Source organism: Pyxicephalus adspersus, chromosome 10 (assembly GCF_032062135.1).
Source record: "Pyxicephalus adspersus chromosome 10, UCB_Pads_2.0, whole genome shotgun sequence".
Classification (NCBI taxonomy): Eukaryota; Metazoa; Chordata; class Amphibia; order Anura; family Pyxicephalidae; genus Pyxicephalus; species Pyxicephalus adspersus.
The window spans coordinates 57,210,541-57,221,868 of record NC_092867.1 but is presented as its reverse complement, the minus strand read 5'-3'; the positions used below and the strand labels follow the sequence as shown (position 1 = coordinate 57,221,868).

At 40.2% G+C, this 11,328-nt stretch overlaps 1 protein-coding gene across 2 annotated transcripts in view; it reads right to left on the bottom strand.

Moving 5' to 3' along the window:
* Positions 1 to 481: 481 nt before the first annotated feature.
* LOC140339025 (uncharacterized) overlaps positions 482 to 11,328 on the bottom strand; it is a 12,160-nt gene continuing 1,313 nt past the window's right edge. The window contains exons 2-10 of one of the 2 annotated variants that reach the window (XM_072423518.1): positions 9,102 to 9,218; positions 8,669 to 8,766; positions 8,482 to 8,578; positions 6,866 to 6,963; positions 5,860 to 6,173; positions 4,914 to 5,071; positions 4,753 to 4,824; positions 3,773 to 3,868; positions 482 to 1,932 (exon numbers count right to left, since the gene is read on the bottom strand). In XM_072423518.1, the coding sequence (XP_072279619.1) occupies positions 1,349 to 1,932; positions 3,773 to 3,868; positions 4,753 to 4,824; positions 4,914 to 5,071; positions 5,860 to 6,173; positions 6,866 to 6,963; positions 8,482 to 8,578; positions 8,669 to 8,766; positions 9,102 to 9,132 (1,548 nt within the window). In that variant the 5' untranslated portion in view covers positions 9,133 to 9,218 and the 3' untranslated portion in view covers positions 482 to 1,348. The remainder of the gene's footprint in view (positions 1,933 to 3,772; positions 3,869 to 4,752; positions 4,825 to 4,913; positions 5,072 to 5,859; positions 6,174 to 6,865; positions 6,964 to 8,481; positions 8,579 to 8,668; positions 8,767 to 9,101; positions 9,219 to 11,328) is intronic. The other variant, XM_072423519.1, reaches the window with a different exon arrangement.

The window sequence follows — 11,328 nt, the reverse complement described above, 5'->3', positions numbered from 1 at the left end:
TCCCCTTTACCTTCAAGAAACACCCAACTAGATCTGTGAGTGACTTTTGGGCTTTCAAGCACCACATATTTATTTACTAGATAAATAAAATAGAATTTTTGTACTCTTTGCACCTTAGGGGACCATTGAGGGACACAAGTCCCATCTCTCTATGCTTGCTGGTGTTACTGCTTGCTTTAGAGGCATATATTATAGTAACCTATAGTTTTTTTTTTTCCACACTTCAAATTTCTGCAGGTGGTAGCAAAACCCATGTCTCTCGATCAACTACAAAAAAAAGATTTTACAGCAAGTACAAAAATTCTATTGTAACCAAAACATTATCTTACTTAAATTGTACTGTTTGTCAGAGCTAACACAATGTCTTGGTAATAAAAAAAAGACAGAGAATTTTTTTTACTTGGTAAAAGTTTAACCACCTAGCCGTTATGCCCGTACAAAGGTCGGGCAAAAAAAAATGGCTAGGATGGTTAACCCCGTATTTTTGTCACATCCTTACCTCCATGGTCCCGCTGTGCACATCCAGCGTCGTTTTCCTATTCCAGCGTCGTCCTCCGTCCATCGTCGTCCGTCGATCTCCCTCTCCAGCGTCGGGTGCCAGCGGGACCGGTAAGATGCCGGCCGGTATCTTGTGTTCCGCAGCCCGGCATCTTACCTGGTCCCGCTGATCGTCCACGTCCGTCTTCGTCCAGCGCCGGATAATCTCTGAAGCGAGAAGCCGTCCGGCGGAGAAAAAAAACCGGAAGGCTTCTGCGTGCGTGATGACGTCGGCGCGTGTGCGGGAAATTCAAATAGAAACTCATTCATTCATTTTGTATTGGATTCAATACAAACTCCTGTATTCAATCCAATACAAAATAATTCAAATAAATACAAAGTGTGTAATTGGTAAATTCAAACTGTCATTTTCTATTGGATTGAATACAAACTTGCGTATCCAATCCAATACAAAAAATAAAAAAAAAATAAAAGTAAATACATTTTTTATATTCATAATATCTACTAGAACCCCTGTTCGGACATATTTCTGTAAGTTACAGGTCTACAATTTAAAAAAAAAATTTCATGAAAAACAGTGGATCACTTTTGGTACAGAAATCTAGACCTCAGTGTAACGCTCAGGAGGTTAAACAAGTAGTTGGTTTGTAAACAGAATATACTTTAAATAACAGACCACAATAAATTGGTCTTGTAGACTTAGGAAAAAACAAGAACAAAAACAAAAAAAGACACATAATACTGGTTTGGCTATGAACAACCCTTCAAAACAAACAATAATTCACCCTCCCTCTATTTTATAACTAAATATAAAAATAACTATTTACAAGATAATAAGGACTAAAGTCCATCAACAGAGACTGTTGCGATTTACTCCTCTTGGTCGTCCTCGTCGGTTATTTGCAGCCCGAGCAGGACTGGAGGAATTCACCTGCTCCTCTTGCTGTTGCTTTTCTCCAGCTTTGAACTGGAGAGAGCTCTCGCCCATCACGGTGACTGCCTGCCTGAGAACTGAATGGATGCCTGCCATTTCATGCGTTAAATTACGTTGTTGCTGTACCAGTGCATTAAGTGCCCTCTCCACAGCCATATAATGGCGGCGTTGTTGTCGCACCTGGACCTCCATAACTCGATGTGTCCGGCGATGGGCAAGCAGCTGCTGCCTTTGCAGTTCCAGCTGCTGCTGCATATACGGTTGTGAGGATGAGGAGTCACCAGTAGGCGATGGAGTAGCTTTCTCTTTCTCTGGTTTCGGAGAGAAGGCAACAGGGATTGTTGAAGCCTCCGGTGTTACAGCAGAAGGAGAGTGAACCAGGGGAGAAACAGGTTGGTGTCTTCTTGGTAGGGATGACGGTCCAGCCCACAGTAGAGATGAAGCAGGAGACATCTCTGATTTCACAGCTTCAGAATGTAGAGTTAATGGTTCTTCAGGTCCTGAAAAATTAAAAAACAATATATAGGATATAATAGTTATTAAAATGTATGTGTCATTTGTTTTTTGTATACACAAATTTAGTTTTGAGTACTAAAGGCTTCAAAACTCTTTTTCGTAATCCTACTATTCGTTACAGGCACTAACCCTCAATCTGTCAGCACTGTGACACCACTTTGAGCTTTTGGATTTCTCACTTTTTAAGTCTACACACCAACGCATGTAGTGGTCCAAAAGTGGGATAGAGAACAGGACTTCTAGCTTAGTAGAGGCTCGAATAAATCAGAGGTTTGCCAGAATGTGGTAGCTTTTGAAAAAGCTTAAGAAAACCTGGGGTCCCTGTGAATGTCAGCTTAAATAAAGTTAAAAACATGAGAGCAGAAAGTGGTAGGGATCTGCTCGTATATAATATCGCATTTTTGTTACAAATAAACAGTCTATTGGGAGGAACAGGTTTTGTAAAGTGCATGGAAGTTCCATTTATCTGGGCAGCTTGGTGGCTCTCATGGTTAGTACTCTGGCCTTTGCAGCGCTAGGTCCTAGGTTCAAATCTCGGCCAGGGCACTATCTGCATGGAGTGTGTTGGTTCTCCCCGTGTTTGTATGGGTTTGCTCCAGATTCCTCCCACATTCCAAAAACATAGCTAGATAAATTTGATTACTCCTCCCCCCCATTATTGACCGTAGGCTGTATTAGACATTTGACATATATGGTGGGAAAATTAGATTGTGAGGGACAGCTAGTGACATGACTATGGACTTTGTAAAGCGCTGCGTAATTTGTCGACGCTACATAAATACTGTATAATAATAATAATATGGGCCAAAATATCATAAAGTCTGTTTTCATGTAACTTTAGTCCTGATGAAGGAAGGCGCACATGTAACCCCCCACAGACTGAATCAGCTTACTTCTCCTGCTAAAAGTTTATTATAATAAATACAAATATTATATTCACTGAATATTTTTATTTATATTATATTTGTTATATTATTATTACAATCATAATGTTATATAATATATTTGTTGAAGCTACAGTTACAAACCTGTCATTTCCAATAATTGAGCCAAGGTCAAAAGCTCAGGGCTTTCCCTTTAGCAGAAAATAAGATAACTGATAAATCCCACCATGGTTCCAATCATTTGTAAACAAGTTTAAATAAAGTAAAATGTAGCATAAACATGCAAGTATATAAAGAGGTAACACCTATTTAATCCTTGAAAATGCAAATTAAAAAAAAAAAAGAAAGAAAGAAAAAATATTTTGGTATTTTGCAAGCTCCTGATTGCACTGGTGCAAAGCTTATGAAAGAATAAAAGAAAGATTTTATGTATAATGCAGATGTAACTTATATACAGACTTTTTCTGCAGTCCTTTCACTTGCCATATTTAAAGATCACAAAAAACAGTGGATTAATTTACATGATTCCATCAAGTTTGGAAAAGTAGTCCCTGTGCAGAATAAAGTGGCCAATAAGTTGCATAAAGGCATTGTTACCTAGCCAATGCAAAAAAAAATGTCCTTGCACAGCGGTCTCCCTGACCTTCCTACACGAACCTTGCAAATACTTTCCTGTCAACACTAAAATCCCCAGTGCTCATGTCAGATGTTAGGGAGAAAAGAGAAGGGGGGGGGGGGAGAGAGAAATCGCTCCCTTTGTCATGAGACAGTGATCAGGCTTAATGATTAATTTCTGAGAACTGTCAAAGTGTAGGAGGTTTTCCCAACCTGGAAGTACTGAGCATTATTGCCGGCTCTGAGAGGAAGAAGTGGCAAGGAACTGTTGGTTTGTATAAGTGGAGTAGGGAAAATGGGCCCTGCTTGTATTTGACAAACTTACGCGGGGCGCCTCCTTCTTGAGCCAGCTTATCACCGTGTGACATCCCCAACTTCTGTTCCTCCTCAGCTTCTTCCTCGTGTTCAGGGAAGTAAAGAACTGTACAAAAAGGGAACACAAACATTATATGTCCAACATTGACATCACAGAAAAAGAGCATATATTAGCATTAACTAGAGCAGCGGTCGCCAACCTTTTGGACCTCACGGACCACTAAATTCATAATTTTAAATCCCGCAGATCATTGATACAAATTTTATTAAAAAGATAAATACATTTGAAAAATAAAATTCTTCCTAATAGTGTGCCTGACAAGGACTGTGGAGACTCTGATTCACTGATCAGCTCACGGTTAAGTGAAGTATTACTATTGGTACTATTATCATTAGTTGCATTCGCTTTGGTATTACTAAAGAAATGCGAAATATTTGTTTGCTTTTTCTCACTTATTATGGGTTTATTTCTATTGAATCTAAGACCAAGCAAGAAATGATAGTTATCAAAGTCAAACTATTTGATGCTATTAAATATAACAGTTAAAGAAAATACACAGTTAAGGTTATAACTACCTAAAAGAGAATCTGAGAAATAAACAAATAAAATACAACAATCAGACGAGAATTGGTTTTCGTTGTAATGGTCATAACAATACTAAAGCATTTGGCTCGACAACGGTTACCTCATTCTACTTACGTCACTCTGCGCCTCCCTTATTTTTCTGTCTCTAGTACAGCATGAATTTAGTGCAATATACAGGTGAAAATTGCCAACATTTTCTCACAGACCACTTGTTGGCGACCACTGATCTAGAGAGTACATTTTCTCAGTCCGAATTGAGCATTGAAATTAAATTGTAAGGATTTAAAAATGTAGGGGATGTAAGAATTAAAAAACATATGGGGGGATATGACAAGCAATACACAGAAGTCAGTATGGCTGATAAAAAAAAAAAAGATCAAACATAAAACCAAAGTTACTCCTACCAGGGTTTTCAATAGATGAGAACCTTGTGTCATTCCCCCCTCTGCTTGCTTGGGGTGACCCAGCAGTCGCATCTTCTGGGAGAGTGAGATTTAGATTTTAAAGGCACATTTTTTAACATTCAGGAGCCACATTATTTTAAGATGGAAATAAAATCACTTGCCTGGGAGATCCGTGTCATAGTCCCCCCCAAGGCCAGAGATAAGCTCATCTTTCAGAACAGTCATTAGTTCCTTCTCATATTCTACAAGGATAATCTCCTTGGGGGGTACACCACCACTTCGAGCGTTGTGATGCTCACGATGTTTCCGCACAATTGCCCTGGGGAAAAAAAAAAAATCAACTTTTATTACTAATATTTAATAAAATGTGTTGTTATTTTACAACCAGATTGGGGTTTAAATGTCTAGGAAACTTCAAACTTATACGAAATATTACTAACACCACAAACAGAATGGTAGATATAGTTTACACTTCTATCCAAATAAAGAGTAACTGATTATAAGGATGGACAACTGCTTTACTGCCCATCACATTTTTTACTTTATCTCTTGCTGTGGATATAAAACTACGGGCTTTATACCAGAAAACAAGGCCCCTAGTTAGGAGAAGGCATGAACTCCTCCTAACACACCAAACAAGTGCACTCCCAGGGAAGAATGAATACTGACTGGGACTTCGCCCATACAGAGCTCGCTTCTGAACCTCAATGAAGAACCCTTATATAAATCGACCAATAACGGGTAAGTGGTAATATTTTATTTAACAAGATAATACACAACTACCCCAGTATAGTCAACATGAAATACTAAGCTTGTGATGGGGACAATATTTCAAGACAGAAACACAAGCCCTGCACAGGACAACCCAAGTGATTTAAACAGTCTATATGCCTTGACCCAAAGTCCATTCTTTATTATCACTAAAAATCTACATTAATGTCACCATTCTGAGGAACTCCCATAAATTCTGGGGCCATTTATAAATGTGTGCCTTAATGCCGTATCTAAAGTAGAAAACATGGGAGCGTAAACATTTTAAATCGGGAAAATCATTCCATTCCATATGATTGTGAGAGACATATTACAGAAAAAAAGAATAGTGTATACCTTCTAATATCAGTTAATTTCTTGCGGCAGTGCTTCCAGTCGCGATGTTGACGAGACACCGCGTTCACCGCCACAGCTATCTGTTGCCAGATTTGTTTCCTCTGGTACGGGTAGAGTAATCGCGTATGTGTTCCACATAACTCCGGGTAGTGCGGGAGGGTGTTGCTGACCAGCACAGAATTCTCCAGTGCCGTCCACGTCAAATTCTGCTTCCGACTGGGCTGGTTTCCTCTTTGGGTTCTGCCCCGCATTGGTCTTGCAGTCCCGGAAGGGCCGGCGTTTGGCGAAAAGGCAGCAGGTTGAAAATCCCAACACTACAGGAAACAGGAAGTGTAGCCTGACACAGGAAGCAAAGACCTTTCTTCTCCCAGGCTCTTTACAAACGTTCTCCCGACATTTCCCCAAACCCCCCATAAAATAAGCTTGTACTGTCCTTCAAGCAGTCACAACATTTAACAACATTCACCCATCTGCAGGTTAACAATTTTGGTGATGCGGTAATTGCTAGTAAAAAAAAAAAAAAACATTGGATGAATGTTTGTCAAACATTCGTTGGGTGACTCACACAACAAAACTGTTCTCTACCAAATTCAGGACAATAAGCCCTCTAAAACCAGCTGGATGAATGTCTAGCAAACATTTGCTATGCAAATCACACAACGAGCCCTTTCTAATTTCACCAATATCGTTATCTGTACAACGTTACATTCGTACGTACAATCTCTATCCCTTGGTTGGATAAGTGTTCTTTATTTGTATCTATTCTTTCATCTTCCACAAATGACATACACAAAAACACACACATGTCAATTTTATTTTTTACAGTGGTTTTCTAAATGTTCATACGTATCAATCTAAATTGAAGATTGAAAAATAAAACATGCTTGGAATTATAAATAAGTCGCTGGTCGAATTTGCATTAGATAGAAAGCCAATTTTGGACAGAGATTTTCAAGCTTATCTTCCCTACCCAATAGCAGTTTATATGACCCTTGGTTATCTCTACCTGATCGTCCTGTGACATGTTGTGATGTTCCTGTGTATAATCCCGGGAATACGTGGGACTGGCACATCTCTCTGGTGTATTTATGTTACTGGATCCATCTGGAAACATACGTGGTGGCTTGAGATTACAAACATTCACAGAGTTAACATGAACCTATGGCTGATTAGTTTATCTTTAAAGCAAAAGCCCTCTCTTGTTACCTTCGGAACTGAATCCTGCTCAATAAATAGTCTTCACATTCCTATTGGCTGCCATTTATAATAGACAACTTTACTGATGTGATAGTGTCGGGTCAATAATTACCAGGACACTGCAAGGATAGTAACATACCAACACAGTTTTAGTGCAGTGCTAATCCTAGAATGTTTTTAGGCTGGGTGGGGAGAAGCTATACCTAGGTGGAAGCCCCTGTGACCCAACACCTCAGTAACCACCCAAAAACTGCTGAGTGGATGCTGACAAGTGCCAGGTGGTGCGCTCAACTAAAAGGGGCTGGGGAGAACAATGTAGTTGTTGCCTGTTGTCCTGCCTGCTGCAGGAGAGGATAAAATAGGCTAAGTTACAAATTCTTGATCTTTTTTCACTCCGCTGTGTATTGGCTGATGAAAGGGGTCCACACATCACTGCAGTAACACCTACTACAACAATATTAGACACATATTTGCCTAAATCCGACAGTACAGGTAAACCAGATGCTGGGTGTGACGTGTGTTTGCACCCCACATCACGCTGCTCTGCATAAGACTCTGGCCTGAGCTACCCCTACATACTTGTTACTGCTCCTGGAAAATATAATATTACCACCATATAGAAGAAGGAACACAGCAAGCCAATGGTAGTCATTGAGAAACAACAAAATTGCATTCAAAGAAAACAACAAGATAGACATTATTATTTGTAAGTTGTGTGCGGTGTGTGGACATCGGGTCTTGTGAAAGGCTGCGTGTCCCCAAATGTGAAGTGGATCTTCATATAACTTAAAGCAGTGATTTTCAACTAGTGTGCCGTGAGAGATCTTCAGGTGTGCCGTGGGAAAATTATCTGATTATCATTGTCGAGTGTTTATGCTGTAGTGACTGGCAGAGTATTGTAATACTCTTCCATGTCAGTGGGTGGCAGTAGGTAGCCTAATTGCCTTGTTTATTCTTAGAGACGAGAATTAGCTATAAAGTGTTATTTTGTTACATTTTTGATTTGTGGGGTGTGCTGTGGCTCAAAAAAGGTTGAAAAACACCGACTTAAAGGACTAATATGCTAAAGGGGAACTCTTGCACTTAAACAAAAGACTATTCTTCTAGTTTGCTTTTCAGCTAAACTAAACATTTCCTGGAGAGATTAGGGCAGAATTGGGCCCTCCTCCAATCACTGCAATGGACATTGATACGGTAAAAAACAGCATAGAAGTACATCCTCTCTTGTAAAGCGAGAGGCAGATGAGCATCTTGGACATATGGAGTTATCCCTATGGTATACTGAACACATGAAGACGGTAGCTGAGCCCCTGGACATTCATCTGTTATTCATTCTCCTCCCCACATACCAAGACGAATGCACATAAACTGTTCCCATAAAACTAATCTGCAAAAGAGTTGAGAAAGTGTATTCTCATTACTTACCGGTACTGATCTCCGTATGAACTATCCCCTCCTTCCACTGATCATCACCTATCACATACATCTCTTCTGCTTCCTCTTTAACAATCAGATTTTTACCCTGAATAATAAAAAAATGAAAATGTTACCAAGAATTTAATGAGATGTTATACTGTTAGCAACATAATAAAAAAAAGTGAGATCCATCTACCTGATATGGGTGTGGAATCTGGTGTAGCTGCTGCGTGGAGTCCCGGGAATACAGAGGACGGGGACATCTCTCCGGGGTATTTCTACTAATAGTTCCATCTGTAGGAAACACACACACTGACTTAATACATTGGCCCTGATTCATTAAAGCTCCCCAAGGCTGGGGAGAATACACTTTGATCAGTGAAGCTGGGTGATCCAGCAAACCTGGGTTGGATCTGGTCCCGGATTCAAAACATTTGCTAGCAAAAAGCAAATGATTTTAAGCAATCCATTCCAGGTTTTCTGGATCACCCAGCTTCACTGACCAAAGTGTATTCTCTCCAGCCCTGGAGAGCTTTAGTAAATCAGGGCCATTGTCTCTATGTATTTATATCAGAGGACCGTTGTATCCAGGAGGATCCTCAATCTTTGAAAATAAGGTCACCTCTTACCTGATAATATCAGGGGTGGCTGGTTCTCCATTATGAAGACTTTTTTTTTTACTAAATACTCCGACTCATGAGGGTGTTTGAGTTCACATGTAGAAAACACAAATAAATGTGAAGCACCTGCCAAAAAAAACATATATAAAACTACATATGAATATCAAATGAACGATTTTAAGTAGATATATAATTAGGAAACATACTAAGAAAGGCACAATTTAAAAAAATAAAAGGCCTTTGTTTAGAGGACCAGTCCAGAATAGATGGCGTCAGTGGCTTATATGTATTTGTAACATCAATCTCCATCTATCCATATTTTAGTCTGTGTCCTATGCTGGACAGGTGGTCCCGGGGTTACAAACGTGTTAATCACAAACAAAGCAAAAAAAAAAATCTTTATGGAGCCTAGACATTCATTAACGTCTGGAGCAAGCTTTGAAGAAACAAGTGCAGAGTTTGTCTTGGTCATTAAGAAGTTACAAGAGCTCACCCCCCTAATATCACCCCCAACCTCAGCTGTGTTTAGCAAAAGATTTATTCTGCAAGTCATGCAAACCGCCCCTTCCCCCCTTCAAACCTCGGTGTTCTATCTAGGAGGCGTCCATATGTCGGATGTCCTTAACCCGGGGACTACCTGTATTTCATTAGCCAATAACTTTGCAGTTGCTCTGTACCAAAATCATATTTTCGGGCTCCGACAACCCCTCGCGGGAATTAATTACACACGGCTGTGACAGATTCCCACGAGGGGATGTCAGAGGGAATGTCTTATTCCCTGTTTTATAAATAGAGACCATAGTGTCCTGTGGGACAAAGTTTAGATCCTTGAAGACCAAACTGATGACCGGCGCAAATATTTTCCAAGGGAAACAACTGTTCTAGTTATAACTGTCCCCTAGAAAACAAAGGGATGTTCTGGTCTGCAGGAGCAAGCATTGAGTACAACGCAGGGTTCTCCCCAGGCACTTTTAGCTGGGTGCACCACCCGGCACTTTTCAGCAGCCACCCGGCTGTTTTTGGGCGGTTACCAAAGAGTTTGGTTACAATACAGGGGCTGCCACCCACCTAAAATTTCTTCCCACCCGGCTTAAAAAAATTCTGGGTTGAGCACTGCAACGGGGGACAGAGGTGATACAAGAAATGCCCCTTTCTGGGCAATTGCAAAGGTAAAGAATCACAATCTGCTCATGCAGTTAGTCTTTGCCATGTGCATGGGTGCTGTCCCTGTGAAACTAAAGCAGCTTATGTCACACAAAGGTTGTCGAAAATCCCAGGGGCACGAGACGGACAGAACAACTGCCAGAGAGACATCTGTCAGTCTTATCCGCACTTCTTGTACCTTTTAGTGTCTTACACATAGGGATTTATTTCACCAATGACGCCTTTCTCCTGTCATGGTAACCCTTCTCCATTAGCCCCCCTACTCCTTGTAACACATTTTAAAATAGGAGATTTTTAGACTCTCACCAAGGCAAAGTGTGTCCATCTATATACAGTAGACACCATTACCTACGTTTTAATGTAACATACAACCAATACCGTGGAGATATTATCTGATAAGTATTATCATTGTACCCTCCTGTAGTGATTTTTGTCCTATTGTCTTTGTGAGATGTTTACCCAACAAAAATATCAATGTCAACATGATCAAACGTTTCCATACATTATTAGGAGTGCTAGATCCATCTAGAGCTTTCTCAACATTTGTAACCTGGGGAACCCCTGCTATATTTACTATATATATATATATATTATTATTATTATTATTATTAATATTATTATTAAACAGGATTTATATAGCGCCAACATATTACACAGCGCTGTACAGTGTTCAACACAGATTTTTTTTTAAGCTGGGTGGGAAGAAATTGCAGGTGGGTGGCAGCCCTGTATTGTGATCCAATTCTTCAGTAACCACACATAAACAGCCGGCTGGTTACTGAAAAGTTCTGGGTGGCGCACCCGGCTAAAAGGGTCTAGGGAGAACACGGCAGAAAGAATGCAGAGCAGTGAAAAGAATTGCTCATGGTCCAAAAAACCTCTAGAAGAACCCTAAGGTTCCACAGAACCCCGAACACTGCTTTTAAAAGCAAACCATTCAGGGCCAAAGAACCACTTTTACTGAAAAGTTCTGGGTGGTTCACCCGGCTAAAAGGGTCTGGGGAGAACACGGCATTAGATGTGGTGGTCAGTAGGAAGAATGCAGAGCAGTGAAAAGAATGTCACCTTTACG